The sequence below is a fragment of the Pararge aegeria genome, chromosome 21 (genome assembly GCF_905163445.1).
Source record: "Pararge aegeria chromosome 21, ilParAegt1.1, whole genome shotgun sequence".
Classification (NCBI taxonomy): domain Eukaryota; kingdom Metazoa; phylum Arthropoda; class Insecta; order Lepidoptera; family Nymphalidae; genus Pararge; species Pararge aegeria.
Window position 1 is genome coordinate 8,240,581 of NC_053200.1, and position 17,585 is coordinate 8,258,165.

Below are 17,585 nucleotides of genomic sequence, written 5' to 3' on the forward strand. Positions count from 1 at the left end.
TGCGAGGGTGGAAATTCCATGCAGCACGGCTAGCACGGGCAGGAGACATTTTTCTCCCAGAAAAAAGGACAAAAATGTATCTTCTCCCACAGTTTTATCAGCTCCCGAGCATTGGCACACAGGTGGTAATAATATAACTACTTGTATAAACGGGGATAAACTTTTCATATTCCCTGTTGCCGTGCTTTGTCAGGTGGACACGTTATTTTAACCCTTGTTGGGGATATCATTTTTGTCCCCTGCCTATGCTAACCAGCCGTGCTGGTGATAAAACGGTCCCCCATTTGAGACCTTAATTAATGGACGCTACCTAATGATGTATAGGTATCGAAAGTTAAATAGAGAGCGATTTTCATATCTGGAACCGGTAAGTACAGATACGATTTGAATTGGCTGAAAACCCCCCCCCCCCCCCAACAAACACTCAACTGACAGGTCTAAACAATCCCACTATGTTTACTTGTTTTTCCATTGGGACCATTTCCTGTAACGAAAATGCAAACACCTAGTGCGTTTGCATTTTCGAGCTTGAGCTTTAGCGAGAGCGAGCTTGAGCTGTCAATTTAGTATAGAAACTAATTATTAGTATGTAATAATGTCCTCAGAAATATTACTTGCATCATACATATAGGGTTGGTCAACCAGAGTTGATCCAAGTTAGCAACTAGATCTGGGGCTCAAAGTCTGCTATAGCAAATTGTGTGTTGATCAATGACAAAAAGCACAAGGTAATAAAAAATGTTAATTATTATTATTAAAATAATATGGACAACAAAAAGTCATTGAAGTTTGTTTGCACCATGTTTTTTAACAGCAGTGAACGCTTTTATCTTAAATAATTTAGTTTGAAAATACTTACGGTTACAGAGTGTAAAAGTAAACAACTTGAATAGGCACCCGCGATACAGGCTTACCTAGTGTTTTACCTATGTAAATAAAAGTAGTATTTTTGAAAAAAAAAAACCATTACTTCTTTTTGTCATTAATCAAATACTGTCAGACAATAATTTTCATATTGCCCCGGGTGCGTACTATCCTCGCATGGATCTGTATTATTCTAAAATAACGAACCTTTACGTAACGACCGACTAACCAGACCGCAACAATATGAAAATAAAACGGATTTCAAGCGACGTTAGTAAGCCCTCAGAGTGACTTTAAGAGATTGCTTAAGCTTTCATAGATATGAAAAGACCTGTTCCTTCCAGTGGTCAACAACAACATCAATTAGCAAAATCCAATAACTGTAATAAATTACTTTCGTATCTGCCGATTCCTATTCATCAAATACTGATAAGTTAAATTTGTTATTATTAAGTTGGCGGGATAAAATAATGTAAAATAGGTAGTTCTCGCCAGGCTTGCTATGACTAGTCTTAGTTTTTATATAGCAATGAAATAATTTTGGATGTAGCTGATAAAATAGTGTTTACAACTTCTTGTATTTAAAATAACCAAGGGTGATAATTCGGTTGGGCTCGATTCCTAAATTTGGTAGGTTTAAAATTGTATCATCTTTTAAACAATGGTTTGGTATTTTTAACTCTGTTGAAGAGTTAAAAATACCAAAAAATCACACGCTTTTAGAACTGTCAATTTAGTTTTATTGTAAAACTGTATTTGCATTCGGTATTGGCACTAGCGCTAGAGGTTTTGTTTAATTATTTTCAAGTATCAGTAAAAATAAAGTCAATTTAACCTCGAATTAACGACATCAGAAAGCAGTAAATGATTGTCAATTTTCCTTTATAAAATGTGATACTTCAGATGTATGTATGTACCTAAGTGAACTTATTTTAAGTGATATTTTGGTTGATGGCATATATTTTGTTATTTTCTATCTTAGGAAACTATTAAAGTAACAATTTTATTGATGTCTGTCTTATTTTTAATATCCCTATAATAAATAAAACGGCAATAACTGTATTGATAATATTTATTTAAGCTAATCATTTCCTAAGTCCTTCTTGTATAAATGGATGTTTTAAACAGTCAGTGGATGATAGTCTTTGGTTTCCATCCAAAACTAACATTTTATCCAAGAGGTCCTTTAAATCTGTAATCCTCTTTTCAGTAATGTTAGCATTTTTAAAACTCTTTTTTAAGTCTTTACCTATATCTCTTGAGACAGTTATGTTTGTAACTTCAACAACCTTTTCTCTTCCAGTAAATTCATCTATTTTATGCAAAAGAAAATTATTATTGTAATTGAAATGTTGGTCCTTAAATTTGCCTTTCTTTAGTATTCTACTTGGTATCTTTCCCTTTAAATCCATAAAGCATTTTAACATTCTATTGTTAGAACTTCCAGTGAAAAGGATTCTACCAGTAGCCATCTCATAAATTGTACATGCAGCTGACCATACATCTACACCATGTTGGTAAGGTATACCCAGTATGATTTCAGGTGCCCTGTAAAACCGTGATACTAAGTAAGGAGTAGGTTCGTTCTCATTTAGTTTCATAGCTGATCCAAAATCACAAAGCTTCAAAATATTCTTCTTTTCATTAACTAAAATATTATCTGGTTTTATATCAGCATGTACAATGCCAACCTTCTTCAACAGACGAATTGCTAGGAGCAACTGTCTACTATAACTGTTCAGAGCTTTCACGTTAAGTCCGTGATTCTTACCATATTTCTTAAGTACACATCTTAGGTCCATGTGCATAGCTTCAAATACCAAACATAGATGTCCTTTATGCATAAAATGTGTAAGTAGCTTCACACAATGATATTTATTTTCAGGATCAGCATCATTCACATCTTTTAATATCTTTATTTCCTTTAAACCAGTTTTATACATCAAATCATTGTTTCTGATAATTTTAATTGCAATTTCACTATTTGCTTTATTATCTTGAGCTTTTACAACATTAGAATATACACCTTGCCCCAGTAAAGATTTAACTGTATATCTGTTATTATCAACCATATCCCCAACTTTTATATTATAATAACCTTCACAGTCATCCCAGTTGTCATTTAATTGAGAAGTTGCTTGGTTATTGTCCTGTGTAACACTATCTGAACTCTTCTTTGGAGCAAAGTCTTCCTCTGAGAACATATCAGTCACATTTTTTATAGTTTTCAATTGAACAGCAGCTTTTGCTGCCTCTTTTTTAAGTTTGCCACCATTTTCTTGGAACTGTTTGACTATAACCTCTGGTTTAGACGTTTTTGCATTTAATTGTTCTAACAGCTGCTTTCGTTGTAATCTTCTTTGTTCTATAATATTTTCTTCATCTTCAGAATCTAGTTGGTTATAATCATGAACTTTTTCAGGTGAGGTATCATTGAATGACATCAGTTTTAATTCTTTGGCACCTTTAAAATTATCAGAACTGTTTTCTAAATTTGATTGTTTATTAATTTTTGTCTCAACTTTACTTTTTTTAATAAGATCTTTACTTTTGCTCCCATTGTTTGCAATATTTTTAAGTTCTTCTTTAATTGATTGCCTTTGCTTTATTAATTCTTTAATACTAGAACCATGTCTTATAGGCAGTGGAGGAGTTTTGCTTTCAATTTGATTATATTTTGACTCATCTCTACTTCTTTTTCTACTTTTATTTCTTGAATCTCTGTTGGAATAATATTTTGAATGTTTCTCATATTTATCAGCCATTATTTTGATCACTTAAGAAGAAAAACATATCCAGTACTTATTTCTTATAGTAAATGTTCAATTTCCTCTGTACCTGTAAAAAGTAACATTTGTTTTGTGGTTTTAGTTAAATGTTCAAAATATTTAAATAAATATGACTTATTTCATAATTTTGGTTCAAAATATTATGGTCAAGCATAGATGTCACTTTTATGATGGCTATTTTTTTTTTGCCTGATAAGCATTGTAACAGCAACCATCACAAATTTGACATTTTTCACAGGACACAGGATATTAATTTAATTGCTATGTTCTATATTATCATTGATTACATTTCCACCCTGTGCTTTGACATCTCCAACATTACTCAGTTTCTTGAACTTTTCATGTTGTTCTCAATGGAAATCATTTGCTCTCTGCTCATATAGTCCCTTCTGTCACTTTACTTTGCCGTCCATGGTATCTATATTGAAAATCAATATTCAGTTAATAAATCAAACCAAAGTAGGTAAGGTTTTACATTAGACAGAAAATTAAGTACAATAATCAGTATTATAAAATGACTGTCCAAAATTATAGTATAAATTCAGTAACAATATATATAGTAAGACAAGATTGAAATTTTTGTTTGATTTTCTAGAACCAGACTAATTTAGTTTAGGGGGTGGTAGAAGTGGTGGTTAAACCTTAAAACCCATATTTCTGTACATTGCTATTATTTGACCCGTGTAAGGCGGCTCAACCAATTGATTATTTTTGCAACCTATGTGATATCAGCATATTTGAATAATCTTAATTGCTATTCCTCCAACTAGAGTGGACATTAATAGGGTGAGTATGATTGTTTAATTTAATGTCTGGCGTGGGCTAGGCATCAAGAAGGTTCAATACAACCACCTGCTGCTTCTGTAGACTTAATATGGCCCTATGGGCTGATTTGGAGGATTAAGAAGATAATTTTATTTAATAATTATAACTATAAAATTGAACACTTTCAAATCCACACTTGTATTCCTGCAGATCCTGAATTATATATAAAATATTGTCTTATTAGTTTTTCTCAACTGGTTTAGACTATTAACTCCTAACTAATAGGTTTATCAGTCGGGAGTTAATAGTCTATGATATCAGTAATCATAATGAACAGTACACACAGCATGAAAACATTAAAGCCACCAAATAGCTTTGATTACACAGATCAACAAAACTATAAATTTTTTTTTTATTATATTGCAACTATATATTGAGAAACAATTAAACCTTCCATTTACCAAGATAGAAGAACATATTTGATTTTTTTAGGTTTATAATGTAAATAAGGAAATTCATCACACATCAAATTAATTTAAATCTTTATGTCACCTACTTGCTACTTTCTATTCTAATCATGGTTAGAATTGGGCACTTCTTTTCTAATGTTAACTGAAGTTATGGTTTCTATAAAAACAATGAATATTGGGAGAAAAAATCTTTTGGTTTGGTTAGCTATGTAGAACTAGATTTAAAAATAGTGTTGATTTATGTTATCATTGAAGGTTTTTCATGTAATGAGCACTCGAAATCAGCAATTGTTTATTATATAATTCATAAAAATGTTCCGTTTTTATTTCTAAAAAAAACGAATAGTTGTAGAAATGATTATTCATGTAAAAGGTTACGAAATTTTTGTAAACACGTTCGTATATGATGTTACGCTAATTTAGTAACCTTTTCACAACGTATAATATTTACACACTTTAGGCTATTGCACATGTAACATAGAATTCATAATTAAACTTTTAATAAATTAAGTAGGAAAAAATCGATTTTCAATTTTTCAATTCAACAAACTTTAATAGTTTTTGACGTATTGAAAATTGATGCAGCAAATAACATTGACAATTGACATTACAATTGTGCGACCACACAGATGGTAAATTGTTTGAAATGAAGCCTTAAACCTATTATTATCCTATTATTTTGATACTTTCGGTAATGTTTCGAACCCTACTTTTTAAAATATATAAAATATTTCCTAAAATTAAGGATTTAATCATATTTTTTAGTACAAGCCTCAATGTCAGAGAAATTTTTCTGTAATTTAAGGTCCTAAATTCTAGATTTTTCATTAATCTATGGCTATTTACATAATATTATGGAGGGTAGAGGTAAGGAGAGTCATCTGTGTATATGAAAAAGTGTCGTCAAAATGTATTAAATTAGGATGGCGCCACATTTGCATCAGGGTAACTCTTAAAAGAAGCGCCTAATATAAATACCGTACTATTTACTGTTTACGAAATAAAATCACTCTAAACGCACGTTTGGTTATAATAAATCTGTAAGGTTATATTTACCACAATATTTTGTACAACGTAAGTTGTTGAAATTCTCAATAATTAACTACTTTAGTCGATAATGACATTAAATTTTTTAACTCGGCATACTTCAATTCATCTACGATTGCTACATTCATACCATACCCTGTGCATCCACCAGCGCCATTGTGGAGGATTTTTGAACTGTTATTTAGCGCAACAACTGGACACTTTTTCAACTTTTCTCCCATATAAGATGACTCTCCTTACCTCTACCCTCCATACCCTGGCTGTACGGTGATGCCTTTCCCAACGAGAAAGAATAAAGAAAAAAACTGATACTCTGTCTGTGGACTGTGATTCTAATCGTTAATCTGTGGTGATTCTAACCTCAAATTTAGTGTCGGCTCATTTTTTGGTACCTATTTATTTTTGTCTATTTAGAGTTTTTATTAATTCAAAATGTCTATTTTGAATACATTCAGTAGGACATCGGCGATAAACAGCTTGCGTTTTTTGTTAACGTATAGAGGCTTTCACAAAACACAAGGTTTGTTGAATTAAAAATGGTTACTTTATTTACCTCTAATAGATATCATGTGTACTTTATTTTTTTTTTTTATTTTTTTTTTTTTTTATTAATTGTAATACTTTTTCCAGCACAACTACTCTATTCTCCTTCAGCTTTAGGAATTGATGGGTACCTAAATACCCGAAAGAGGATTAAGGAGCAATTTGCAAACTATTCCGACAAGTTTAGAACCAAAATGAATGATTTTGTATCGGACTCCAAAAACATGATTTTCACTGAAGACCTTAAGAATATAGTGCATATAGCGGAGCCGATAGATTTGAATTTAGTGGTCAAAATGATTAAGAAGTAAGTTTTGTGAACATTTAAAGTCAATAATGTATCTATGTAAGTTTTGTCTAGTGTTCTTGTTGCAAGTCAATAAATTAGCTTAAAAATATCCATAGATATGTCATGTAATATTACTACTTTTGATTAAATCCATGAACATGATGAAATTAAACTTGTCATAATCAGCATAATAATTTTCAACTGCTAGTTTTTTAAACATAAAAATCTGTTTCAATGTAGATTAGCTGGCATTGGTAACAAATTTTGAAATTGTATGAGGTGTTTAAGAGATGTGAACAAACCATGTAACGACAAACGGGGAGTCCCAAACTAACCTAGATGTAGGACAGACCTCTGTCTTTTTATCTGCTATCTTTGTATGAAAATAAATACACTTATATTTTAACCGTCTGGTGATTCTTTTAATATTCAATTATATTTGTATAATAACAGCCAATACCACATTAAACATTGTTTAAAGTAGTATATTTTAAATTGATTGTTTTTAAGACATGCTAGATTGGAGTTTTTAGCTTTGATTAAGTATTTTATTTAATTCTGCTTTTACACAGTTAATACATAATACTATTTTGCAACTGCATGATAGGTTAAAACAAAATTAATAGTCATCTATTCTTTTTAGGTTTAATACACAGAAGACTGAATATAGATTTAGCTCATTTGTATTTGGACCAATAGTTATGAGGATGTTCCATTTTTTAGATGCCCCAACGGAGGCACTGCAGGTAAGTTTAGATTAAACCTAATAAAACAATGATAGAACAGTAGCTTTCCCTTTACTCTTATTGTGTTTAGTGGCAATACATGCCAATTCATTCTGCATTATTTACATTGCATGCCACAGAAAATATAGAAATTTATATAAAAAAAGTAATAAAAATTACAGGAATGTCTTTGATCAAGCACTTATACATATAGACTTTTATTATACCATTGTTTAGTAACATTTTTAGTAACTGGCAGTGCCTAAATGTATACGAAAAAATTGATTTTTATTTTGTGTAATATCTTTTATATGAAAAAAGGCATAGCGAAAACAATCAACACTTTGAAGACTAGTAAAGATTGTTGCCTTATTTAAACAAGCTACAATAATTAATTTCAGCATTTATTTATCTTTTCTTTTTTCAGTGCTTTGAAGATCCAGATAACAGTGGTTTTTTTGATCAGTTAGTATCATATCAAATATTGCTGGATCTCCTATATAATCATCAGATGTATGATGAAATGTATAGGGTATTTGAGAAAGTACAGGAGAAGCAAATTAACATGACAAGGTTTCCTAAATATCCAGTTGTATTGATGTTGGCAGCTTGTTATAAACAGGTAAGAACATTACTTTAAAAATGACTTGGTACTATATTTTCTGAATGTGATCTTTCGCCCACCTGTAATATTATAAATCATGTTTTCGTGACAGAAACTGTAACCACACAGTCAGATTAATCCAAAAATAAAATAGTTTCATGACTTACGTGAGTAGCAGTTGAAGTCTGTATAACATCTTTATAAACAAGTGACCTAACTGTGTCTGGAGTGATGTGTTTTGCATTGGCTCCAAACAATCAAATTTGTGAATATCTTGCAAGGGTTGCTGACTGTGATTGATTTTGTGTTGCAAGGTCGTTTATAAAAAATACCTAATTATTATATTACTTTAATATTATATTTACAGAATTATTAGTGACTCATTAATTTTAATTTTATAGTTGTTGAATTCTAGAATACACCACAAAGTATGGAGTATGCCTCAAGATTATGGTCAGAAATGATCAATGTTGGTACTGTACCATTGAGGAGGGCTGCAACATTTATGGCTGGTAAGTCATCCAAGCTTTTGTGGTCTTTTATAATTAACTCTTTTTTTAAATTACCAGTATTGAGATGATTAAAACAATTACAAAAATTCAAATGGTTGACACATGTTCGTGTTTGTGAAAGGTGGTGGTGGTGATAACCCAGTGGTTACAACTTTGGCCTCCATTTTAGGGGGATGGATCAATCTCTGGCACTCATCTCTAACTTTTAGGAGTTTTTAAGATATAGCAAATTAAATATCACTTGCTTTAATGATGAATGAAAACATCGTGAGGAAGCCTGCATGCCTGAGAATTCTCCATAATGTTCTCAAAGGCATGTGAAGTCTTGGCCAGCATGGTAGACAGTCGCAGAACCCCTATTAATTCTGAGATGAGCATCCGTCCTCCAGTAGTGGGCCGGCAGTGATTATGATTTACTATCGAATAATCAAAACAAATCAATCAAAACAAGTTAATAAATTCTTCATGTATTTTTATTTTTAATTTTTCAGCTTTGTCATTAAATCAATGCGCTCCACACGTGGCGTTGGAATCTATATCATTACAAAAACCGCATTACATTACTATAAGAAACATCAGGGTAAGTATTTTGACAACGCATGTAATAAACATTTTTTATTTTATTTTGTTTATTTATTTGGGACAGAAAACAGTAACATATTATAACAATAGCTCTTAAATCTAAACAAAAAGTGTGGGTTAATATGTAATCCACAACACTGTCGACATAATATTTTTAGGAGTAGTATAGTAGGGCTATACATTTTAGATACATGTAACATTTACTATGACAGATATTTTAAACAGTAGGTACCTAAAGTACCTCATCAAAAATTTAAATTTTATACTCATGGCAAGTTAATGCAAAAATTGTTTGATATAGTACAGTAGCAGTGATAGACTAGTGGTTGGGGCCTCGCAGGGTGGAGTTTGAGATTATTTTCTAAGTTATGTGCATTCTAAGCAATTAAAACATCATTTCCTTTAGCAACAAAGGAAAACATCGTAAGGAATTTTGAAAACTTTATGCTAAAAGGTATTTGAAGTCTACCAATCAACACTTGGTTGGCATGGTGGACTACAGCCTAAATCCTTTTTATGCTGGAAGGAGTGTCCTGTAGTGGCCCGCTTTAATGAGATATCAATTATAATAGTGATGTTAAAGTACTTTCGGTTGGTTTCGGTCTTTTGGAACCTGCCTCCAGTGTGCAAGCTATCTCTTTTCTCTATCCAAAACTTAATTATGATTTGTATACGCTAAAATAATCAATTTAATCCAAAATTCTTTGGATGACTGATTGAAATTTAGTAGTGCTATCCATATATATTTTTTTTTAAATTTTTTATTTTGGCATCGACGGTAGGAGAGCCGTAACGTAATTGGAGAAAGCGCTCAGGCCGCGATTGCCAGAGTCGCAGGATCAAATCCTGTCGGTTCCGAAATTTTTTATATGCGTTTAAAATTTTTAAAATTGATAATTCCTCCAAGTTTAGGTAAAAACACTAATAAAAATTGTAAAAATTATATAACAAAAAAAAAAGCAATGTGTCATCTCTTGTTTCAAACGTGTCTCATTGTAATATGGACCTTTGAAAAAGTAGATCGAAACTGCAACGTTTTCTACTAGATGACGCGACAGTCGCTTTAAGACTGATGTGAAAGGCATATACTAATTTTGGCATCGAGGGTAGGAAATTGGAGAAAGCGCTCAGGCCGCGATTGCCAGAGTCGCAGGTTCAAATCCTGTCGGAAATGCCGAAATTTTTTATATGCATTTTAAATTTATAAAAAATAGGCTTTATAAGCACTTTTGAAACGTCAAGTATGTATGATTGTAGTGACTCTACCATCGGTTCGGAAAGCAGATTCTACCGAGAAGAAGAAACTCAGTAGTTGCTCTTTTCCAACATCAACATTTACAACCATTTATCTATCTTGCGGGAGATGAGAGCGAGGCTGGCTGCTTCCAATCTACCTTGTCATTAAGGAATTCATCAAATGTATAGTAACCTTGCTGTATTGGATGTGTTTTTACGCATTTTTTAGTACTTCTTTTATTTCCAGGCAACAGCGTTGTCACAATTGGGAAGAGTTGATGACGCACTACCTGTGTTAAAAGGGGTTTTGGAGATTGATCGACCAGATCAAAAAGACAAACACACTTTCTTCGAGGAAACTGTAAGTTACTATGATTAATTCAGCTTGTAACCTGGGTCATTCAAGAATAAAATTCAAAAATTCAATATTTTTTTTTCAAGTAGGCTTAAATAAGCGCTTTTGAAACGTCTAGTCTAATAAAAAAAATATATATATACTACGACAATACACACATCGCCATCTTGTCCCAGAGTAAGCGTAGCTTGTGTTATGGGTACTAAGATGACTGATGAATAATTTATGAATAAAGTACATAAATACTTATAATATATAGATAAACACCCGGGCACTGAAAAACATTTATGTTCATCACACAAACATTTTCCAGTTGTGGGAATCTAATGAAGGGTTAATACAATATTTACTGTCATTTTATTTCAGATAGACAAAGTACGAGAAGCGGTCGAAAAGTGCGACAGTAGCGATGTTAAAAAAGAATTTGAAAATATTGAAAAGGCTCTTAAAGACCGCGGCTTAATTGATTCACAGGTATTATTTACAAATAACTGCGCTCCGCGGTTTTACCCGCTGTGAATATAACAGTAAATGTATTTTTTTTACTGCAATTACGTGTGTAGACGCGATTCACAGTGCGTGCACCCGGTATAATTCTACTTTCAAGGAAGTTTGCTATAGCAAACTGTAGCTATATTTATAGTTTGCTATGACAAACTATTGCCACTATATTTATAGTTGGCTATGGCAAAGTATAACTATACTTATAGCTCATCGACGCGAAATTTAGTTTATACATATGTTGTATAATAAATTTTGCCAGGGTAATAAGAGCCTAAGTGTTAACCCAGGTTAGAATCTATCTCCATTCCAAATTTCGGTCAAATTGGTTCTGTTTTGGCGGTGTGAAGGGGTATTTAAAACACGATTTCCCGGCACAAACTTTTCCCTTTTTACCATTTTCCTTTTTTATTTTAAACTTTTAAAACATTAGAGGTCAAATAATTACTATAAACTGCTAAATGGTATAAAGTGACTAAAAACTTCTAAATATAATAAAATAAAATAAAAAATATATAAACTGCTAAATGGTTCAAGTAACACTACTAAAGTGGAGCTTTTTTTGATGCTTCAATATTAGACGTGTACGTGGTTTGTATGATATATTTTAAGTTATTAGGAAATTTTATGGTTTAATGCTGGCAATAAGCTAAATGTTTAACAATAAAGCCTTTAAAGAAGATTTAAACATGAGAGTAGAAATAATAAAATTAAATATTGGATTTGGGTGCATAGATCGAATCCTTATATCATCACTTTGACATAAGGATTCGATCTATGCACCGACGATAATTGAACGTGACGACGTCATAAGAAAATTGTTTGATAGATATTTTGTATGGATATAGAGAAGGAGGTAAATGGAAATCACAATTGAATTGATCGAGTTACATTTATTTGTACGCATAAATACAATTATGTCAATTTTTTTTTGCTAAAAACAATTGACTCCACATTAACTTTTCACTGTACTTCATACTTGACGAAAACTAACTCAAGTAGCAGAGAGACAGATGTCGAAAGCTGCCGAACGCGGAGGACGATTGTGCCTCTTTGTCGCTCGTTCCGTGCTCTCGCTTGCACTTCAGGCTTTAAATGTAATGCCTCAGAGCGAGGTAACGCCGCATGTGTCATGTTTTTTCGTGCGTGCAGCCGGCTCCATCGAATTATAAGACGTTATCACGTCAAAAACAATATTGGAGCCATATTTTTAAATGGGAAATTTTCATTTTGAAATCACATATGTACTTGTTTTATACAGTTAAATAGACAATACTTTTTTTTTCTTTCCAGACGTTAGACCAGTTAATAACATCTGATATCACAATAAACCAAGCGAAGATTAACAGCCTGCCTAAAGGAATGCCTAAAATGCCATATGGAATGAGACAGAGGAATAGGGATTTGTAGTGACCCAAGTAGATTAAATTAATAAACTGTGTTTGCTGTAAAAGATTGCTCATTCCGGTGTCCATAGTAACCATATAATAATGTGAAACATTCTGGCTTAATACAAATTAGTCAGTGTTTATTCAAAATGTATTTAGCCTCTTAGTAAAATTATCAAAAGCCACTAACTTGCATTGGAGCCGCGCGGTTGGTTTATACTAGTGCGTCATTGAAAGCTAAGCTTTTAAACTTTGCTAAGCTTAAAATGAGATTGAGAAGCTAGGTTTTAGATTGAGTTGTATTTTCGCAGCAAACGCAGAAATATTCTTGTAAATAATTGTGAGAATGTTTTGTTTGTATGGAGAGTGGCTTACGTTTTGTAAATGTATTAAGTAATTTGAACAGTTACCGTAGTTAGATATGCTCACTTGAAGTCAAAATCTGGAGTAAATAAACCATAAATCTCAGAAGTAAGAATTTTAAATGCAAAAGAAAACAAGTAAAATAATAATAACTAAAAATAGACAGTTTTATATTCATGAATTTATATTTTTAACATCACAATAATTTTCTGAAGATACCTTCCTTATCTATCGTTAGTAACATAAAACTCATCTAAGAATCAGGTTAGAAAGGATACGTTTAAAAACGTATAAATTAAAACTTGAATACTGCACTACCTAGTTTATACAGAAGATATATTCAAATGACAAACGTACACCAAACACATACAGACGGATTGATTCCGTCACGTTTAGAAACATTTCTTTTGTTATAATTATGAAACTGACTAGAAGATACGGCAATAATCGCTGTCGTATTCCACCTACCCCCATATAGGTATCCGGTGGACCTGAACACCGTAAATGAAAACCCAAATAATACTTCAGAGACTTTAGAGGTACATTGTTTACTATCTCTGAGAATTTTGAAACCGAAAGTTTTTGAGTAATCCATTGCCATACATTTTCATTTCTGAAAGAATTCAGCCCTAACATCACATGTAAAAGTAAAATTAAATGACTCCTGCCATTTTATTAGGTACTAAGGCAGAGTCGGTATTTTGTCTTCAATAGGGTTGTCATAAGTAAACACTGAGAATGTTTTGAATTAGTTTGTATGGAAAAATAAATATCCTTCTTTTTATTTAATATTTATACAGGGTGATTTCTTATGAAACAAACTTATACACCCTTCAATAGTATTTCGTAATTCCGTTACACGTTGTATATACTAAATATTCTTCACTTGTCGTATTATGTAAACTATCTAATTATTATTTTTTAAAGTGTGTTTTATAAATTTAAAAAATATTATACTACGTTTCTATGTTTTTATTATTATAAAAATATAATTTACACCAAAAGCAAACGATTGTTTACATAATAAGTCGGGTAAAAAAGTGGCCTAAAGACATCGGATGCTGTTCAAGTTATTTGACTTGACTGTAAATTAGATGTAGAATATTATTAATAAAAATGTTAAGTGGGTAATAAATAATTACTGAAAAATAACGTTTTTTTTTACCATCCCTACATTCCCTACCTACTATATGTATTCGGTAAACGCAGCGTTGGTCGACGCACGATGAGGTGGACAGACGACGTCAAACGAATCGCTGCCAGCCGCTGGAAACAAGCGGCCCTGATAAACAGGGTATTTTAGAATTTCTTGCAAATAACCTAACTGCATGATGATTTTGATGATATTAGTATTGTGTGAATGTGATGCGTCCTTTTAATTGTTACCCATGTTCATCAAACACTGCACTGACCTTGACGAAAATTGGTTGAGAGGTAACTTGCATTCTAGAAGTGAACATAAAATCCTTTTTTTAGTACTGAATTAATAGTGGGTTAAAAGAAACGAAATATGGGGCAGCACACCACACAATGCGGGGTGAGTTCCCAACGAGTCATACCCAATCTTGTCAGACTGTGACTCGTGGGAATATTTTTCCCAGTGAGTCAGTCTCATTGGATTAGCGTTTTTACCGAGCGGCCATGGTCTCTTAGCGCCATGGGGCTATCCTAGGGTTTTAGTAGTAATTTGTTAAAGTAGATCTATTATTGAAAAAATGTAAAAGCTATATTGGAATCGAAAAGCGTTGGATTTTAGACTAAAAAATGTACTTAGTATTTTTGTACTACCTTTTAATGCCTGATAGTCCGCAAACCTATACTGGAGCGGAATCGCATGGCTGGACTACGTTTTAAAATATCTCTGTTATATCAATTTTTATTTTTAATTTTAGATATGGCATGCTTGGGCCCTTTTCTGGAAAATTAATAGGCTAGGAATGGTGAAGTTAGTTAGTAGTAAATATTCTGTAGGTATTTAAATGTAACTACTTTATAGACACTTACGTAGCATTCCGTAAGAAAACGACAGTGGCTTTGTTTTATTTATTCAGTGACTGCTTCTCTAATTGGTTAGCTCGTTAACGAATGGTATACAGGACCTTCGTTATTTATTTCGTTAAAACTTCGCTGATTTCATTAACAACCGGGAAGTTGGAACAAAAAGCATCACGCCGTTGAAAGTTTTTTGTCATACAAATAAGTTGGGTAGGAAGTATTTTAGAAACACATAATTACTTAACTTTATATATAATTAAGTGATCCGATTTTTACATTTCACTTAATTGAGTATTTACGGAGTGTAGAATATTCATCTTCGTCCGCCTGTTACGTCTCGCGTTGTTAAGCAAACCCAGCTTATCAAAACTTAAGAATCCTACTTAATACAGATTTATTTAAGATGTTTAAGATGTTAGAGATTCGATTGCAGAATGTTGTAGACTAAAACGCGACCTAAAATGCGTGGCTGCTACAATTTTTGATTAGGTACCTACTTACTCTATCTTCGTTCTGCAATATGCCAGGTATGTCTTCGTGACTGTCATGATGTCTTATTAAACCACATATTTTTTGAATCATTCGGAAATGGAGGGATGACCGGCCGAGTCAATCATTTTCAGATCTACACTAAAGACCACACACAAACAAGATAAAGATCGGTTTGTAGTAGGTACCTACATACTATTTATATATAATGGGCCAAACAAAAAAAATCTTTCCTATACATAATAATAGTTAATTAAGTGTTAAAAGAATAAGTGGTCCCAAAATCTTTTAAAAAGAGAGCTCTTCTATGAAAATCATAATTAAAAACACAAACGTATAATTTTTTTTCCTAAATTTATTACTTTTTGGTTTAATATTTTAACCAGCCAGCAACAAAAATATTTTAGTAACTTTCCAATAAGGCGAATTTGCAGCTATATAAAAGAGACGGGAAAGTTAGTTTAGATAGAAACATTTGTTTAAAATTAAATATGCTAATTCGTGGACGGATGAACTTTTATGCATAGATTTTACGTCAGGATGAAAGTATATTCTCATGTCGATGCGGATATTTTTTTTTTTATGGATAAAAAAAAATATATAAAAAAAAAACTCACATAAGTAAGTGCTCCATTTACGTAATATTTTGTCAAACCACCCTCTTAATTTCAGCTTTTCCCAATTCAATTGTCAATTTCTACAATTTAATTGTTTTTCAGAGGAATCTCGTTGTTATTTGACACCGAGCATCAATAGCTGGTATTTCAGAGTAGGTACCGAGTTGAAAACACGAAGCGTGATTGGTCGTTGGAATTAATTACTCCGATCTCATTCCACGCTATTACTCTATTTAATAAAGAAAATTGGTTTACTTATTGAGTTAGTTTTGATAGTTTAATTTGATAGAATTTAATTATCATAAAAAACTGTGGTCTTAAACTCAATTTGTAATATTTCTATCACTGAAAGAGATATTAAAAATTGAATTTATGACCACAGTTTTTCATGTATTTATCTAGGCATCTATTTACTTAATCGGCGCAAATTGTTGAATTGGATTCGTATGGTAAAAATAACTTGTAGCTTATTTTTAAAGTTGCTTTGAAACATTGAATTATTGTCTATATTTCGAAACATTGAAATACGAGTATGTCTATCCACACTCTTAAGAGAAGCCTAGAATACCACCCAGGTTGCTGAAGTATTTCGGGATTGATATTATGGGTTATATAAAATTTTCCATTACTTGGGTGAGAAGAGCAGTAGAAAAAAACAAAATCGAAAAAAAATCTTTTATTTTATCCCCTATCATGTAATCACAGAGCGTTAACGTCGGCTGGAACTGTATGGGAGTTAATTACCTCGGTTTCGATCTCCCTATACTCACTCCACGACGGAGATTGGAACCTACGGGGACATTTTCCGTGTTTGGTCGGCGGAAAATTATGGATGCCATCTACCATACTAATATTATAAATACGAAAGTGTACCATTTGTTTCTTATGTACCTACAACTTAGTGGCTAATTCGATCATCCTTAAATTTGAAACATATGAGCTGACATCCAGGAGATTGACATAAGACATATTTATTCCTGGAAAACACCAGACTGCTAAGTTTTTAAGCCTCATGTTAGAAAGCGGTGAAAACCTAGTGGGTAAGGCTTCGGCTTTCCTTTCGTGGAGACCAAGTTCGAGCCACGGCACGCACCACTTTTCGGAGTTATGTGCGTTTTAATTTAAGGTATTTAAAAACTTCCCTTTTTTATAATTGAAATTGATGATGAATGTTGAGCAATCATAACAAAGATTACAATAAATATTTGCTTGGAAAGTATTCACAACCTTCTAAATATTTTTCAATTATGACACCGAAGGTAATTGCGACATAATTATTAGTCTTTTTTTATTTTAGTTCGGAAATTTGTGTTCAACGGCACTAATGCCAATTTTCTTTCTGCAATATAGTGTGCAAATTTGGTTCATTGGATATTAAATTAAATTAAACACTACAAACACATGATAAAATTAAAAATGACACCAAGTAAATAAATAACCACATCGAAATA

At 32.1% G+C, this 17,585-nt stretch overlaps 2 protein-coding genes across 6 annotated transcripts; one reads left to right on the forward strand and one right to left on the reverse strand.

Annotated features, from left to right (window-relative positions):
- Positions 1-1,921: 1,921 nt before the first annotated feature.
- On the reverse strand, positions 1,922-5,457 carry LOC120633299 (serine/threonine-protein kinase PRP4 homolog). Of its 5 annotated transcripts, none has more exons than XM_039903487.1 (3): positions 5,344-5,434; positions 3,941-4,071; positions 1,922-3,702 (listed from the first exon to the last, which is right to left on the reverse strand). In XM_039903487.1, exon 3 carries the CDS (start codon positions 3,627-3,629, stop codon positions 1,950-1,952), a length of 1,680 nt encoding a protein of 559 aa, XP_039759421.1. In that variant the 5' UTR covers positions 3,630-3,702; positions 3,941-4,071; positions 5,344-5,434; the 3' UTR covers positions 1,922-1,949. The 5 variants fall into 5 exon arrangements, with proteins under 5 accessions (XP_039759421.1, XP_039759420.1, XP_039759423.1 ...); XM_039903486.1 differs by lacking the exon at positions 5,344-5,434 and adding an exon at positions 4,975-5,337; XM_039903489.1 differs by lacking the exons at positions 3,941-4,071; positions 5,344-5,434 and adding an exon at positions 5,439-5,457.
- Positions 5,458-6,294: 837 nt separating this feature from the next.
- On the forward strand, positions 6,295-13,769 carry LOC120633370 (pentatricopeptide repeat-containing protein 2, mitochondrial-like). Its single transcript, XM_039903573.1, has 9 exons — positions 6,295-6,455; positions 6,566-6,785; positions 7,411-7,513; positions 7,920-8,114; positions 8,512-8,608; positions 9,100-9,188; positions 10,674-10,787; positions 11,148-11,255; positions 12,576-13,769. The coding sequence occupies exons 1-9, from the start codon at positions 6,368-6,370 to the stop codon at positions 12,690-12,692; spliced, it is 1,131 nt and encodes a 376-aa protein (XP_039759507.1). The 5' UTR covers positions 6,295-6,367; the 3' UTR covers positions 12,693-13,769.
- The last annotated feature ends 3,816 nt before the right edge of the window (positions 13,770-17,585 follow it).

Excerpts from the sequence above, each read along its gene's own strand:
- LOC120633299 (XM_039903489.1), bottom strand. The coding sequence starts at position 3,629 with ATGGCTGATAAATATGAGAAACATTCAAAATATTATTCCAACAGAGAT.
- LOC120633370 (XM_039903573.1), top strand. The coding sequence starts at position 6,368 with ATGTCTATTTTGAATACATTCAGTAGGACATCGGCGATAAACAGCTTG. Across the intron at positions 6,456-6,565 it reads AGGCTTTCACAAAACACAAG|CACAACTACTCTATTCTCCT; the intron begins GTTTGTTGAATT and ends TACTTTTTCCAG. Across the intron at positions 8,115-8,511 it reads TGGCAGCTTGTTATAAACAG|AATACACCACAAAGTATGGA; the intron begins GTAAGAACATTA and ends GTTGAATTCTAG.